The sequence below is a fragment of the Lolium rigidum genome, chromosome 2 (genome assembly GCF_022539505.1).
Source record: "Lolium rigidum isolate FL_2022 chromosome 2, APGP_CSIRO_Lrig_0.1, whole genome shotgun sequence".
Lineage (NCBI taxonomy): Eukaryota > Viridiplantae > Streptophyta > Magnoliopsida > Poales > Poaceae > Lolium > Lolium rigidum.
Window position 1 is genome coordinate 211,410,687 of NC_061509.1, and position 16,655 is coordinate 211,427,341.

Below are 16,655 nucleotides of genomic sequence, written 5' to 3' on the forward strand. Positions count from 1 at the left end.
ATGGCGATGGCGGCGGCAGCGCCGGCGCCGATTGCCCTGCCGCCGGCCCTGGCGGGGTGGTGGGAGCACGTGAACGGCTCGCCGGCGTGGCAGGACGGCATCTTCTGGGCCCTCGGCATCCTCTACGGCCTCGTCGCGGCTTCCTCCTTCGTAAGCATCTAACTACTTATCTGTCCTCTCGGATAAACCTGTACTGCTCCTACTGCTAGGTTGGCGCCCCGATGCCGAGGCAGGAGAATAAAGGGTTGATTATCCTGCCTATTCGGTAGGTGCGCGAATAAATTTGTGATGTCGCACTTCACAAACAGCGATTTCACTTGGGAATAAAGAGGGGTTTTTTGTTAGCTTTGTGGCTGTGTTTTGCATCCGAACCTTGTGAAAGCTGGCAATGAGGGACGACGAATAGAATACTAGTACATACCTTTAGATCCATCAAGGAGAAGTGCTTGTGTTTATTGCTATGCTTTTATGTTTCTACTCCATGAAAACCTTGCTGGATAAGAATGTGTGTATCACGTCTAATTTATGCTTAAATTTATATAAGTGAACTGCAAATAATGCATTGGTTCCTTGCAAAAAAGACAATAAATACCTCAGATAGTAAGGTTTATACTTGTCGGAGAGTGCACATGTCACTTTTCGCAGTTTTGATGAATAAATTTACTTGGGAAGAGAAGGCGATACTAACAATGAGCCATATGTGTAGATCCAAGTCGCCAGGATACAGCACAGAGTTCCTGAATATGGATGGACAACGCAAAAGGTCTTCCAATTCCTCAATTTCGTGGTTAATGGAGGTATATACATGCTTCAGTCTCAACTGGGCTACAACTTGCATGCTCGTTTATATCTCATCTTATGCTAAACATTACTCTCTTGCTAATCTGCAGCAAGGTGTTCTATCTTTGCTTTCCGTCGCCAAGTGCAACTAGTGAACCCTGAGGTTTGTATTCATTCGCTATTTTCTGCCCTTGAAATAATGTTTTCAATTTGATTGACCAGGCTTATTTTCCCCATGTTTTGTTTGTTTCAGATCTTTCAGCATGTTATTCTTGATCTGCCGGGGCTTGCATTCTTCACTACCTACGCAATGTTGGCACTTTTCTGGGCCGAAATATCTTATCAAGCACGTGGTCTAGATACTGATGGCCTCAGATCAGGTTTCTACACCATTAATGCTGTCATCTATGCAATACAGGTAAGGCAGGTTCACTATAATTCTGTATTGCTTGTTAAGTTTGTGCAACTGTTATAGGGTTTGTTTCTGCTAGACAATATTACACATGTCAGGCTGATCATATTTGTTCTTTTTTGGACTGGTGAATTCCATTATAAGAATTAAACGTGAATTCGCCCTACAACATTTGTTTCTGAGAATGAACTCCGTACAACATGGAAAGCGAGGATACACTGTTTTTTTTTTCTGAATAGAGATACGCATGCTATTGCTAGCTCATGTCTGAAATAGAAAAACAGAAATACTATATGAAGGTCACAGGATATAACTAATACTTCACAGTTAGTCCTTTATTCATCTTTTGTTGCACTCTTGATGGTTCATTTTTTTTGAAGTTCAATACGACTTTTTTTTTAAATTCATTTATTCTTTTTGTTATCTGTGCTTATTTGTATATTCAGTCACTGTTAGACTGTCTTGTCTCAATATACTCACATAGATTTACTTCTTCAGGTTTTGGTGTGGGTATTACTGTGGTTGAATCCAAATCCATCTATGCTTATCCTTTCAAAGTTATTCATCGCGGGCCTGTCCTTTTCTGCTGCTCTGGGTTTTCTGCTTTATGGAGGGAGGTAAGATTACGAAGAACAATCGATGTCTCTTAAGAAAATTTAAACTATGATGCATTTGGATCATGTTTTCAGTTAAACTAATCAGGCAATGCATTAGTTCAGGGTTTCTGTTAGAATATTACATCACTGTAATATCACAGTATAAGTTGTATTCATGTGCTCCTGATTTGATTGGCAGACTATTCCTCATGTTAAAACGTTTCCCTATCGAGTCCAAAGGGCGGCAACAAAAGTTGAGCGAGGTTGGCAAAGTCGCCGCTATATGTTCCTGCTGTTTTTTGGCACGATGTGTAATGGTAAGGATTTCTGTCCTCTCATCGTCAAACACTATTCCGAGTCCATTACTTCATTTCACACAATTTTGTAACGCACTTTTGCTTTTCTGCAGATGTGTTTTGATGCTTTCGACAAAGAAGCTGATCTGGATGTTCTTTACCATCCAATTCTGAATTTTTTCTATTACTTGGTATGTGTAACCCATACAATCATGGAGTCACCTCCTTATTTTAGCCTTTCCTAGTCTGAACTTTAAATTGATGTTTGTTTCATAGCTCTAACTTGCTGTTACCCCTTTTTCCACAGCTTGTTGAAATTCTTCCGTCAGCTCTTGTGCTGTTCATTCTGAGGAGAATCCCTTCGAAACTGCGTCTCTCACATTATCATCCCCTGAGCAGCGGCTAGAGATTAAGGCGTGGTGTTCTTATCATCTGAAATTAGAGATTCTGCAGCATTGCAACCCCGAGACTCGACAAAGGCTACCCTATGTTGTTAACCCTCGTTCAAAATGTGTATAGCTATGAGATCTGAAATCTACACGTAACCTTACCTTCTGTAGCCGCTAACCTTTGTAGTTCAAGGTGCCAGTTTCGTGTAATTATTCTCATTAATCACTGTTATTATTAGAAATCAAGCATCTTGACTAGTTGAGCAAGCAAAATTCCTCATGGACCTGTATTGTAGAACAGAAAATATGAGAGGGTACAGAGTATAGATGGTGGATCGAAGAACATTAAACTTTTGCAGTACATTGTTTTTTATTTCTCAAGAAACACTTAATAGTACCAAACGAAAACATTACCACAATATAGCTGTTTGATCAACAATCAACAATATCACCATTCACACACATCAGATTTGCAAAGTTTAGGCAAACAACAAAAGAAAACTGCCTAGAGGCCCATAGTTGGATATAACTTTTTTTTACTTGAAACTGAATAAGTATTGTTTATTTTTGCATTCTTTCAAGCTAAATTTGTAACTTTTTTTAAAACACCTATTCACCATCTTTATGCCACATCTTGATCTTTCATTCACGCCGATGTTCGTTGTCCCTAAAAGGTGTGGGGCTTGCTGGCGTTCATATTTAAGCCGGAGCCACATGAGGTTCCCCCTTGCCTTTGCGTGATCCGAACGACCCAAACACGCCGGGCTACTAGCCCGCCCTATGCAAAGGCCACCCTGCAGCCGCAGCCACATCGCCATTCTGCTGATCTGGATGACATGCCGAGCCTCATGATGATGCACTACGTCTCAGACGACGAGTAGGGTTTGGTTTAAATTCCGTTCAAACTCTCCTGTAAAAAATTGTAAAATTTAAATGAAATTATATGTTACCCAACTTAGTGTCTGGTCTTTTCTTTCATGTTTTCTTTTTTGGTTTTGATCTGGGTGTTTTCATGTTCTGTTTTTGGTCATGGTTTTTTCTATCCAACCCATCAGTGTGCAGAGCAGTGAGCATAATAGTCGTAGGCGTGGTGCCACCTACCACGACTCCACGAGGCTGCTAACAAACGTACCAACCCAAATTTCAATTCTTTTCTCCACCAAACCAAACTCCGCCGTTGCTCCTCTCTCCAGTCTCCACGACCCCTGTTCCTGTTCGTCGCTTGCAAACTCAAACCTTGGCAATCTCCGCGCCGCAAACCCTAGCCGCCGCCATGGCCTTCCTCGCCGGCGCATCCTCCGTCCGCAGCCCCTTCTCCCTCGCCTTCCCCTCCCGACGACGGTACGATCTCCCGACGGTTGTCAAAGCCACCGCCGCCAGCTCCAATTCGGTCTCCCCCCACCCCCTCATCTCCTCCCTCCGCCTCGCCGCCTCCGCCGCGGTCCTCCTCGCGGCCACCTCCCCGGCCATCGCCTGCACGCCCTCCCCGCCTCCTCCCCCTGCCCTCACCGCCACCGTCTCACCCGATGACGCCGTCCAGGACGACTCCGAGTCCCACCCCTTCGAGAAGCTCATCGTCGAGACCGCCGCCCTCTCCCGTTTCGGCGGCGCGGAGGCCGCGCTGGCCCGCCTCTCCGCCGCCGGGGTCGGCGAGCACTGCGCCCGCCTCCTCGCGGCGCAAGCGCTCTTCGTGGACGGCAAGGTGGACCAGGCGATCGCCGCCTTCGAGGAGCTCGCGCGGGAGGACCCAAGCGACTACCGTCCCCTCTTCTGCCAGGGCGTGCTGTACTCTGTTCTAGGCAGGGCGGCGGAGTCGGAATCGATGCTCGAGCGCTGTCAGGTGATCGCCGGCGACAAATTCGTCACTAATTTCGCAATGCCGGTCTCAGAAGCAGAGCCAGAGGCCGAGCCCATCACGGAGAAGACGGAAACGGAGGCGGAGGGGGAAACAGAAGCTGAGGCAGAGGCAGCGTCTGTGACAGAGAAGATCGAAACAGAGGCCGAAGGGGAGAAGCTGTGAGTGGATTGGAGGTGTGATCCTCCCTAAATAAGGTAGGCATTTAGTCTTTTCCGTTGAAAGAAAAATATAGGATTGAATGCACAATGCTCTAGTGATACCATATAATCATACAAACAAAGAGAAATTCCAAATGGCGTTGCCTGTTTTGCGATTCTGATATGTAGACCACGAGAAAAGATATTCAATGTAGATGTCTGAGAATAAGTTGAAGCGATCATGTCGATTTTGAGGTTCTTGATGGGTATCCCTTACAACACTAATTTTACTGGCATGAATACATTGCTTTGATTTACTTGTTCTCTAGTTGAATGCCCTGGATCATGGTGAAATTACTGGGGTGTAATGTCAGAAAGTAAAAAATTTCCTGACTCTGAACTCTGAAGTGTGCATCATAGTTTGGCATACCATGCTTTTTTTACTTCAGATTGCCATCTAGGTAAGCGGCTTCTCGAGCAGCGCAGAGAGGTACCACTCGTTCAACTTGATGCCCCGGTCTAGCTTCCGGCCGGCATTCCACCTCACCTTGTTGAAGCCAGTCCGTTCGAACATGGGCACATACGTCGTGTTCATCTGTGTGCCAATGCAGAAGAAGTGGTCAAGCCAGAACAATCCTCCAGGCCTCAGCACCCTGTAGATGTCAAACAATGCAAACTCAAGGATCAGGTCCGGGATCCAGTGGCTGAGCACATGCATGGAGTGCACGATGTCGAGCGTGTTGTCGAAGAAGGGCAGCCGGTGCGCAATGCTGAGGTGCATGGGCACAAGACCTCGCGACGCAATGAAACTGTTGAACGGGCCGTCGAAGTTCATAGAGGTGGTCACCACGGTCACCCCACGCTCCTGCATCCGTGCAGCGAACGTGCCAGACCCGCCGCCGATGTCGAGCCCAATGCGCACCGTGCCATTCGGCTTTGTCGCAAGAACGGTGTCGATTGAGTAGTTGAGTGCGTCAGTGTCGCGTGTCCACCGGCTCTTCTCCCGGCCGTGGAGCAAGTCGAAGCAGTCTTTGCAGTCGTAGAAACCATTGGTCTTGCCGCGGTTCACCAGGCAGGAGTAGTTCTTGCACGTGTAAGCGTCCCATACGATGCTGGTGTCTGGCGGAATGGACCACAGGCTTGCTGGCAGCGGCGTCGGCTCGATGTACCCTGCAGGTGATCTTGGCCGGCAACGCCGCCGTGGAAGTGGCTCACATCCCTTGAGCATAAGCTGCTGCGCGAATTGCTCGTCGGACGGGCACTCACCGCCAGGCTGATAGTTCATGTAGCGCTTCAGCTCATCCGGGAAACGGCGGCAAGCTTGCCCCATTGTCGGGAACAACTCGTCGGTTCCCAGGTTCCGCATGAAGCCCAATGGCAGCTTGTGGGGGCCGACGGCCAGCTTGAGCTCGCCGGTAAGCTCCCTATCGGCCGCCACTTGCTTCTGCTCATCCCCGGCAGCAAAATTGTTGCTGGCATTGGCTCTGTTTCCAAGGAGCATGTCGACGAGGGAGTTGGCCATGGTGAGGCGGTTGTGCAGGTGCACGAGCTCGTCATGGCTCGCGGACAGGGCATACTCTGTAATGTTGAAGTCGAGGAGAGACATCTTATCTGAGCTCCAGAAGGGCATGCGCTGGTGGCGCTCACCAAAGCGAATGCCGATTACAGAGCTGGCGTCGGAGAAGAGGAGGACGGAGGCAGTGTTCGTGGCAACGATGAGAAGTAGTACCAGGGCTTTGGACCTGCAGCTCTTGTGCTGCTGATCTACAGGATTCCTGGACATGTGGTAGTCGATGCTGCGCATGTTGCAACGGCAACTGATCAAGTGAAGCACCACAAACTTGCTTCTTGAGTTGTACAATATATGAGATAGCAAGAAGAATGATGCAGCGAGGGTCCTTTATACTAGAACTGCTGTTATCCAAAACTTTGTAAAATAAGTTTAGAGTCCAACCTCGTTGCTTCACAAGTGAGCAAAGTACATGGGCTCTAGTTTAGTTAGAATCTCGTGATTCAACGTCTAGTATGATTAGGTTAGGAGGATCGGCCACTGAAACTGGGCGCTCAAGATGATCCGGTAAGCTTTGACTCTGCAGTTATGATATTTGTCTGAATCTGCACGGCATCCTGGTTCATGGCCTGTATCAAGTTGTTGCATTTCTTTTACAGTTTGTGACTGCAAAGTGTCATTCTACTCATCTCGGCGAGGACACTGTTTAAACTTTATTATAAAACACGCGTAGTTGCGAACTGGCAAATCTTCCGCCAGATTCGAGAATTCTGTCCTGTCTGTTCACTGTTGCAACCTAAGCATTTGTTACCTCCTCCTGGGTGAAGTCATCTCCAATAGTCGAATAAAAACCATATGTTGCATATCTAGAGCAGGATTTTTCTTGCCCTTTGAACTGAAGAACTTCTATGTATGAAGTGTGGTTGTTTCACAATTACAAACAGCTAGCAACAGAATCTCGGCCAATGCAAGTCCTTGGCAGAAAATTATCCATGCGAGTGGGCTCCTCCAGGGGGGTCTGATCTGCTTTTTGTGTTAAGCATGGAGGTTCTCATTGCCTTGATCAGGAAAGCAACGGACGCAAACCTCTCCTCAGGCCTGGCTGGGTGATCTGCTACACACCGACTTTCCATCTTTGCCGATGACGATGTGCTGTTTGTGAAGCCCATGCAACGGTGTTGGAATCGGTGCAATGCATCTTGGCAGCGTGCATCAGGGCTGTGTGTCAACTACGTACAATAAATCCGTCTGCAACCCTGATAAGATGAACAAGATGGTGAACTGGTCACTCTAGTGTTGAACTGTCCTTGAAGAACTTTCCTATGTGATATCTAGGACTTCAGTTAGCACTGAGGCCTCTAACAAAAGCAGAACGGCAGCCAATGTTGGATTCAGTTGCTGCATTTATGCCAGCCTTGCAGCCTGACAGATGGGCTTAATACATCACTTACTGATTGCAGAACAGATATATGGCAGCGTGCATTTTTCTCAGCAGCAACAGATGAATTGAGTCGATTCTCAAGAAAAAAAAAAGAAAAAAACAGATGAATTCAGTGGCGGCAGTGCTTAGTTGCTGGGCACCAAGTATGCAAACAACACTGCTGTGATGGCCAGGAGTCAAGAATCTGAGACTTCAGTGTTTTTGCTTAGGGCATCTCCAGCGGGCGACGCATTTTAATGTCCGCCACCGTCCGTTTGCGTCGCGCTGCGGACGCTAAAATGACCGTTTTTCTCCGCGCGTCCGTTTGCGTCTGGAGTCTGCTCCAGCGGGGCGACGCATTAATTTTTTTTTCTTTTTTCCCCTCTTCTCCATTAATTAAACATAGTTTCAAATATTATATTTTGAAACATGATTTTACACAAACTAACACATAGTTAGGAACATGGTTTACACAAACTAACACATAGTTTGAACCATGGTCGACACAAATATAATTTTTTTTTAAAAAGAAGCCAGTTGTGTTGATTTCCGTATGTTCGCTGCCAAGAAAGAACATTCGAGGGAAAATCCAGTGGGAGGAGATGGTGTCCTTGTTGGTTCTACCGATGAGGCGAACATCTAGAAACCTCGACTACTGGCTTCGTCTGGCCCGTAGTCAGATTCGCTGCAAAGAAAGGACACTCGACGTTCTAACTATCGGTGTCGGAGCCGGAGTCGTCGGTGTGGTAGTGCCTGCAGCAGGCTGTGTCGTCGAACACCTTGACGATCATCTCGCCGTCCCCCTTGTAGAGGAAGGTGAGCTGGCAGTCAGGCTCGAGCGCGAGGTCACGGGCGAACTTGTCCCACCCCGTGTGCAGGTACATCTTGCCCTGCCCGTCGAACAGGACCTCCACGGTCCAACGGCAGAAGTTGCAGCTGGCCTCCCGTAGCTGCAACTGCGCTGGCTCGACGCCGTCGACGAACTCGGCGAACTTGTCCGGTAGCCGCTTGATGGCGAGTGGGTCGTCGTCGATGCGGAAGAGGAACTCGAAGCAGCGCTCCTCCTGCGAGGACGAGGAGGGCGCAGGCGACGGCGAGCGTGGGGCCGTAGCTGCTCCACCACGGCGGCCCCTGCCCCGGCCACGGGGCGCCCAGGGCCGCGGCCTCGACCGCCTCGCCGGCCACCAGGACCGGCCATGGACTTCCTCGCAGGCTTGGCTGCGTCGCAGGAACACCTAGGCGGCGCTACGGTCGAGCTTTGTGGCAGCTAGGGTTTCTTTGGAGGAGTGGATGAGGAAGAAGAACGCGCGCCCCTTTATATAGGCCGGCGGCATGCGGTGGCCGCGGGACGCGTGGCGTCGCCATTAACGTGGTTGGCGGAGGTGGGCGGCCGCTCGGCAGCCGAGGCATCGTCGCCATTAACGTGCCGCAGAGTGCCGAAGCGACGCAGCGGTGCAGTCGCTGGCGCGTTTGAGAAGACGCATCGACGCAGGGTCGCTGCCAAGCGGGCCCGACGAAACGTCCGCCAGACGCGAGCGGACGTTTCCGGACGTCCGCAGAGACGCATCCGAGGCGCATATTTGGGCCAGCTTTGCGTCTTCGCGGACGGCCCGGTCACTTTACGTCACCCCGCTGGAAGTGGTGCCAGACGCATTTCCGGTCATGGCGGACGAAAACGGTCGCTGAGCGTCCGTTTGCGTCACGCCGCTGAAGATGCCCTTAGCCACTCAGATGAGAGTGGCTAAGGAGGAGCGCTCTCCTCCTATGCGACCTTGGCAATGCCTAGCCATGCCTAAAGACATCATGATGTCAGTGTGTGTTCGACAGTCTCATCTGGATCAGGGTGGATGATGCCTCAAGTATCTACTTATGGAAAGACCATGAATTGCAATGCAAGAGCAGTGCTGTAGATGGGTACCTGACATTGCAACTGATTCAGTGTGTTCAACTTTGGGTCGTGGTTTCGAGAATTAAGCTCAATTAGTTTCATGTTGAATTCACCTGGCCTTGTTCTGTTGGTCACCCTCGCATCAACACTCGACCAGATCTACTTACAAGATGCTGCAGCAAGGATCAATTCCCTTCGAGGTAGCTAACCGTACATAAAAAATGGAGCTTCTCTCAAGTGCTAAATCCTCATGTGGCTAATGCTGCAATAAAGGATTTGGACTACCAGCCGTCGCTTAAGACATGTATTGTAGGAGCAACTTGCAGCGTTCTTTGTATACCTCAAGGAAGACTGGAAGAGGAAGATGACACATCTTCATGCAATGCGTGTATGCAAGGCCAGTTTGGCATGCCTGCCTCCTTCGCCTGAACATGACAGAGGACTGCAGCTTTCTGAGCAGAGTCTCTCATCAAGGATTCTAGATGAGTTCAGTCAATGGATCATGGCTAGGAGAGAATAACTGGTGTGTTTCAATGTAATGTGAGAAAGTAGTGTCAGTATGTAGGTGTTTGGTGCTCTCTGCTCCTATCGTTAGGGATGAGGGTATAATCTTGAAGCATAACTCTACCTTCCATAAAAATATGGCACACATTTTATGGAGGGGCAATAGCTTATATAGACTTCATCGTTTACCAAAGTCTGATCATACATAGCTAAGACAGCCGAGCCAACCACACATTGCTAATTCCAGAATCTGACGCTAGCTTAGCTAGAATATGAGATGCTCCTTTGCTTTTGCTAGAGAACCCTGAAACCAAAGCTTTAAGTCTAGAAGTATCTCTGTAGGTGCTCCAACATAGACCCCTACTCCAGCACCTGGAAGTATCAGCACATAGGCGGTTTGAAGCTGCAACTTCCGCTGCGCAGTCCGACTCCAGCGAAGACGGGTTAATATCGCACTCCCTCCGCTCCTAAAGAATCTTCCCAACTTCGTCTAGATACGAAGGTACATAGACATGTTTTATCTATAGATTCATCTTTATTTAGAAAAAGTTGCGAAGCTTTTTTAGTAACGGAGGGAGTAGTTGACTCTTGTCGTTAGCCCTTCAAGTATTGCTCCTGCTTCAGCTTCTTGTGCGTCTATACAATTTTCTATGACCAAACTCGCTGCCACTCTGGTAGTTCGGTGATGATCTCATGCGACCATACCAATGGTAGCTTCTCCTGGAGAAGGTCAGAACGCCGCGTCGACACTTATTTGACTTCTCCCTCCGCAGGTGGAAGCCAAACTTCCCCAGCTTGTTGTATTCTCCTGTTTGGTGCAGAACAGTTGTCAGTTTATAAATCTGTAGACCTTTTTTTGTTTACCTTTATCATTGTTGGTGATGGGTTCAGGATCCTACATGCATCCTACATAGCTGAGAAGAAAGGAGCGGAGTTGGTGATAGTCTCTTCGCCTTTTTCATGTATGATGATGATGTCGCACCTCAGGTGCCAGGACCCAGGATCTACACAACAACAAAAGAATGTCCTCTTTGCAAAGCATTGCATTCAGCCAGGAGCACAAGCTCGTGCCATCACGAGATCCGAGTGTTTCTTCATGTCTTCTCTCAACGCCTGGCCTTGGTACAACTTACGAAGGTGTGGTAGTTGTCTTCTTCCACCGTGCCAGAGTTTGCAGGTGCTGTCGACTTCTGAAGTTCTTCTGAACTTGTTTCTCGTTATTGCCAGGTTATCACGTGCTGCTCTCCAACCGAAATCCTTACTTTGTTAGGGACCGGAGCATACTAGATTATTTTCGACATATTCCTTGTGTTGTCCGAGCTAGTGCTACCCCTTTGCAAGCCAACTAGTGCCATAGTGGATATTGTAAGCTAGTTTGTAAGTACTTTTAACAGAGAACACTCCAGATCGTTCATAGTGCCGCGCCACAAATTTGTCGCACATTTAGTCAGGAAGCTTTTGTTAGATTATCCAAGACTTTCTTAACGAACCCTTCATTCCACCTGTTTGTGCCTGGGATGAGGAACTGATTTACTTTGTCAAATCTGGAATTTGATTTACCCAGCATAATTTTAAGGTTGAAATCTCTTGGGACCCAATTATCTCTCCACATATTAATTTTCTCGCCAATCCCAATCCTCCACATTAGCCCCTCTTTTAGAAGCTTGAGTCCAAATTCGGTGGCTTGCCAGGAGAAGATGCATCCTGCCTAAATAGTGTACCCCAAAAAAATTTAACCCGACGGAAGTAGATTGACTTCAAAACCTGTCACAAAAGCTTGTTAGGATGATGAATGACCTCCCCCCCCCCCCCTCCCCCCAGCACTGTCTGGCGAGTAGGGCCTGATTAATATTTTGTGTCTTTAAAACCTACTCCGCCAAGAGTTTTTTTTTTTTGGAAAGAGGGCAAAAGCTTTGCCCTATTAATTAATTAAAAAGAAGTTGAAGGTTTGTTAAAAGACCGAGCCAAGCTCGATAACACAAGGAATCACTCTCGTGGTATGATCGAACACAAGTACTTGGCAGCTGCCACGCTCCAAAGAGCCGCCTCTCCCTTAATCTTAGTTACAACAACAACAGGTGGCATGATAGAAACATTTTGAAACACCCTAGCGTTGCGCTCGTTCCAAATCTCCGTCAAGGGTTTTTGGCTTGGTGAGGATGTCCCAAGCTTCCCAGTGGACTTCCCTTTTCTCCGTCAAGAGTTTCTTTGGCAGCCATAGCAAATATCCTTGTGACATCCTCACCAAGCACCCACTTTGTCATTTTCTCCTTCAATCTATCCTTGTAGGACCAGAGCTTATCTTTGCCCATTCTACCTTCAGGCATGGGCAGCTCCAGGCTCTTCAAAGGTTTCTATATCAACTTCCAGAATTTGTCTCACAGTTTGTTGATTCAGCTCAGGACAATTTTCGCTGAATAGCAGGGAGCATTTGTTTGCGCCAAGCATCTGTCCTGAGCCTTTCTCGAAGGTGCATATTGCTGATTTGATCACCTCTGCTTGCTGAGAATTTGCTCGGAAGAAGAGTAGGCACTCGTCCGTAAATAAGAGATGAGATATGCCAAGTGAGTTTCTGCATATCTTGAATTCTTTGAGATATGCCGGATGAAATATGGCGCGCATTTTGAGTGCTCTAAAAAAACACAATTACCATATCTGAGTTTAGAATGAGGTATTCACTCTGTACTAAACATTTGTTTGCTCAAATTTGCACTAAACCAACGTTAAATAGAAAAAATTAACTGACTGCTCCTTCCACCGGGACAAGGTAGCCAGTGTGATAATAAACTGGTTTTACCCTTGATCTCTAAATTTTGAATTCCATATTTTGTTTGAAAATTTCCCCCGGTAATTGTGCAGTATTTCCCAGTAACCACGAATCCTGGGCCTTCTGGTTTTTCAATTCCATACCGAAAACCTTGAGAACCATCGATATTTGTAGGAAGATAACCATGGCAGCAACCTTATCATCATTAACTACAGCCATCAGCACAACGTTTTCTTGACCTGAAGTGTCCAAGATAGCTTGGCATACGACGTTTTTGCATAGCACAACCCCTAGGTGCTGGGCTTTCCCAGCAGTGCTGAGAGGTACCACTCGTCAAACTTGATCCCCCGGTCCAGCTTCGGGCGAGCATTCCACCGCACCTTGTTGAAACCAATCCGGTCGAACATGGGCACGTACGTCGTGTTCATCTGTCCACCTAGGCAGTAGAAGTGGTCGAGCCAGAACAATCCTCCAGGCCTCAGCACCCTGTAGATGTCGAACAACGCGAACTCAAGGATCACATCAGGGATCCAGTGGCTGAGCACATGCATCGAGTGCACGATGTCGAGGGTGCCGTCGAAGAAGGGCAGACGGTGCACGATGCTGAGGTGCATGGGCACAAGACCTCGCGACGCGATGAAGCTGTTGAATGGGCCGTCGAAGTTCATGGACGTGGTGACCACGGTGACTCCACGTTCCTGCATCCGTGCAGCGAACGTGCCAGACCCGCCGCCGATGTCGAGCCCGATGCGCACCGTGCCGTTCGGTTTAGTCGCAAGCACGGCGTCGATAGAGTAGGAGAGTGCCCCGTCATCGCGCGTCCACCGGCGCTTCTCTCGGCTGTTGATCAGGTTGAAGCAGTCTTTGCAGTCGTAGTGGTGAGTGCCTGTGGTCTTGCCGCGGTTCACCAGGCAGGAGTAGTTCTTGCACGTGTACGCGTCCCATAGGATGCTGGTGTCTGGTGGAATGGCCCATAGGCTCGCCGGCAGCGGTGTTGGCTCGACGTACCCTTCTGGAGAGCGCGGCCGGCACCTCCGCCGTGGCAGTGGCTCGCATCCCTTGAGCATCAGCCGCTGAGCGAACAGCTCGTCGGACGGACACTCACCGCCGGGCTTGTAGTTCATGTAGCGCTGCAGCTCGTCCGGGAATCGGCTGCACGCTTGCCCCAATGTCGGGAACAGCTGCTGTTAGACATTGTATTGTAGCTGTATATGTGTATCCATACCTAATTGGTATTGGACTTGTATTGTACCTTTGTGTACTCCTATATATATATGAGATAGGCCACCCCTAGAGGGTTGTGCCGGTTCCCCCCTAATCCTATTGTCTTACATGGTATCAGAGCACTCTGATGGGACCATTGAGCGCTACAAGGCACGTCTTGTCGCTCGCGGTTTTCGGCAACGGTTTGGTCTTGACTATGAAGATACCTTCAGCCCTGTGGTCAAGCCTACTACTATACGCCTGCTTCTGTCGCTTGCTGTTACTCGAGGTTGGTCTCTTCGGCAGCTTGATGTGCAGAACGCTTTTCTCCATGGCTTACTCGAGGAAGAGGTCTATATGCGGCAGCCTCCAGGTTTTGTTGATCCTGATCATCCCACGCATATCTGTCGTCTCACCAAGGCTCTCTATGGTCTGAAGCAAGCGCCTCGTGCTTGGCATGCTCGCCTTGGTTCAGCTCTTCGTGCTCATGGATTTGTGCCCTCTACAGCTGATTCCTCTCTGTTTCTCCTACAGACGCCCAAGGTTACTATGTACTTCTTGGTCTATGTAGATGATATTATTCTGATCAGCTCGTCAGCCTTGGCTTCTGATGCTCTCATTGCGTCACTTGGGAAGGACTTTGCTGTCAAAGACCTCGGTGCTCTTCACTACTTTCTTGGCTTGGAGGTGGCTCAGTGTGCTTCTGGTTTGGTCATGACTCAGAAGAAGTACTCCTTGGACATTTTGCGTCGTGCTGGCATGCTCAAATGCAAGCCCACGGCCACGCCCATGTCCTCCACTGATAAGATTACTACAGCTGATGGTGTTCTCCTCACTTCTGATGAGGCCACTGAGTATAGAAGCATTGTTGGAGGGCTTCAGTACCTGACCATCACTCGACCAGATATTTCCTATGCTGTCAACGAGTTTGTCGAGTATCTTCATACACCACGAGACACTCATTGGGCTGCTGTTAGCGCATACTTCGCTATGTACAGTCTACCTTGTCTCATGGTCTTCATATCCGGCCTACCACCTGCTGGAGTGCTCTCGGCCTATTCCGATGCCGACCGGGCTGGCGGTCCAGATGACAGGCGATCCACGGGGGCTATGCTGTGTTCTTTGGTTCTAATTTGATCGCCTGGAGTGCTCGGAAACAAGCCACTGTGTCCCGTAGTAGTACTGAGGCTGAATACAAAGCTGTTGCCAATGCCACTGCTGAGCTCATATGAGTACAGTCTTTGCTTCGCGAATTGCGGGTGTCTCAGCCACAGTCTCCAGTTCTTTGGTGTGATAATATCGGTGCTACATATCTTTCAGCCAACCCGGTGTTTCATGCTAGAACTAAACACATTGAAGTGGATTATCATTTTGTGCGGGAACGTGTTGCACGAAGACAGCTACAAATCAAGTTCATATCTTCTAAAGATCAACTTGCAGATATCTTCACAAAGCCATTGCCTCTCCCACAGTTTGAGGCTTGCAGGCGCAATCTTACCATTTTAGATTCTTTACAAAGTGGCTAAGATTGAGGGAGGGTGTTAGACATTGTATTGTAGCTGTATATGTGTATCCATACCTAATTGGTATTGGACTTGTATTGTACCTTTGTGTACTCCTATATATATATATGAGATAGGCCACCCCTAGAGGGTTGTGCCGGTTCCCCCCTAATCCTATTGTCTTACAGCTGCTCGGTCCTCATGTTAGGCGTGGAGCCCAATGGCAGCTTGTGGGGGCCGACAGCCAGCTTGAGCTCGCCTGTGAGCTCCCGCTGCCACAGGCTATCGGCCGCCACTTGCTTCTCCTCATCCCCAGCCGCTGCCATGTTGCTGGCATTGGCTTTGTCTCCCAGGAGCGTCTCGACGAGAGCGTTGGCGATGGCGAGGCGGCCATGCAGGTGTACAAGCTCGGCATGGCTCGCAGCCAGCGCGTACTCCGTGACGTTGAGATCACGGAGGGACAGGTTGCCTGGGTTCTTGAAGGGGATGCACGGCCGGTTGTGACCGCTGAAGCGATTGCCAATAGCTGATAAGCCGGCGTCGGAGAAGAGGAGGATGGATATGGATGCGGTGTTCGTGGCAACAACGATAAGCAGTACCAGGGCCCTGGACCTGCAGCTCTTGTACGTCCGGTCTATAGGTTTCCTGGAGATGTCGTAGTCCATGCTGCGCATGTTAGAACTTGGAAATTGCAACGGCAACTTAAAGCATGGGGTAGTAGTAGGGAGCATGGTGCGATGAGGCCGGTGCTTTATAGCTATATCCAGCCATCTTGATCTAAAAAAGACAAGTTCAGAGTGAACCGCACCTCACATGTTCACATACATTAGCTGCAGGGTCTTTGCAAGGATGCTTGAACTGAGGCGTCGCTTCGCAAGTGATCAAAGTAGATGGGCTCAAGTTGGAATATATATCGTGATTCAATGCCTAGTACGATCGGGTTAGAGTGAGCATCGGCCACTGAAACCCGGCGCTCAAAATGAGCGTTGATTCAATGGTTATGATATTTGTCTGAATGTGCACGGCATGCATGATGCATCCTGGTTCGTAGACTATATCAAGTGGTCGCATTTCTTTTCCAATCCGTAGCTGAAATGTGTACTTTGTACTACTTATCTACAGCGAGCCATTATAAGATGAAAAGATAGACATATCTCATATAGTCATATCTGTACTACCTCTTGTTGCTAGAGCTTGAAGAATTGCCTTATTAGGATCACGTCGTTTGTTCTATCTAACGTGATTCCTACCACCTCCCCTGTCCGAGTCATGCGAATTCGGCAGCAGCGAGAGGTCGGCATTGCTGATGTTAACATTTCGTTTTTTGGTGTGCCATGGACTTATGCCGGTCTGGTTATCTGGAACTCTGGGTATGTCAATCCAGCTTCTTAGG

At 48.6% G+C, this 16,655-nt stretch overlaps 4 protein-coding genes across 4 annotated transcripts; 2 read left to right on the forward strand and 2 right to left on the reverse strand.

The window, feature by feature from the left end:
- Positions 1–2,753, forward strand: LOC124690524 (tobamovirus multiplication protein 3-like). Its single transcript, XM_047223900.1, has 8 exons — positions 1–150; positions 707–797; positions 891–943; positions 1,034–1,198; positions 1,691–1,809; positions 1,988–2,105; positions 2,198–2,275; positions 2,392–2,753. The coding sequence occupies exons 1-8, from the start codon at positions 1–3 to the stop codon at positions 2,488–2,490; spliced, it is 873 nt and encodes a 290-aa protein (XP_047079856.1). The 3' UTR covers positions 2,491–2,753.
- An 899-nt stretch (positions 2,754–3,652) lies between these two features.
- LOC124688063 lies at positions 3,653–4,682 on the forward strand. Its single transcript, XM_047221778.1, has one exon. The coding sequence runs from the start codon at positions 3,747–3,749 to the stop codon at positions 4,491–4,493; it is 747 nt and encodes a 248-aa protein (XP_047077734.1). The 5' UTR covers positions 3,653–3,746; the 3' UTR covers positions 4,494–4,682.
- A 243-nt stretch (positions 4,683–4,925) lies between these two features.
- Positions 4,926–6,272, reverse strand: LOC124690525 (probable methyltransferase At1g29790). The gene has a single exon (XM_047223902.1). The coding sequence runs from the start codon at positions 6,270–6,272 to the stop codon at positions 4,926–4,928; it is 1,347 nt and encodes a 448-aa protein (XP_047079858.1).
- A 6,575-nt stretch (positions 6,273–12,847) lies between these two features.
- Positions 12,848–15,927, reverse strand: LOC124690526 (probable methyltransferase At1g29790). Its single transcript, XM_047223903.1, has 3 exons — positions 15,455–15,927; positions 14,745–14,748; positions 12,848–13,738 (listed from the first exon to the last, which is right to left on the reverse strand). Exons 1-3 carry the CDS (start codon positions 15,925–15,927, stop codon positions 12,848–12,850), a joined length of 1,368 nt encoding a protein of 455 aa, XP_047079859.1.
- Between the last annotated feature and the right edge of the window lie 728 nt (positions 15,928–16,655).

Coding starts and splice junctions, on each gene's coding strand:
- LOC124690526 (XM_047223903.1), bottom strand. CDS start 15,927: ATGGACTACGACATCTCCAGGAAACCTATAGACCGGACGTACAAGAGC.
- LOC124690525 (XM_047223902.1), bottom strand. CDS start 6,272: ATGCGCAGCATCGACTACCACATGTCCAGGAATCCTGTAGATCAGCAG.
- LOC124690524 (XM_047223900.1), top strand. CDS start 1: ATGGCGATGGCGGCGGCAGCGCCGGCGCCGATTGCCCTGCCGCCGGCC. Junction 798..890: donor CAATTTCGTGGTTAATGGAG/GTATATACATGC, acceptor GCTAATCTGCAG/CAAGGTGTTCTATCTTTGCT. Junction 1,199..1,690: donor CTGTCATCTATGCAATACAG/GTAAGGCAGGTT, acceptor TTACTTCTTCAG/GTTTTGGTGTGGGTATTACT.
- LOC124688063 (XM_047221778.1), top strand. CDS start 3,747: ATGGCCTTCCTCGCCGGCGCATCCTCCGTCCGCAGCCCCTTCTCCCTC.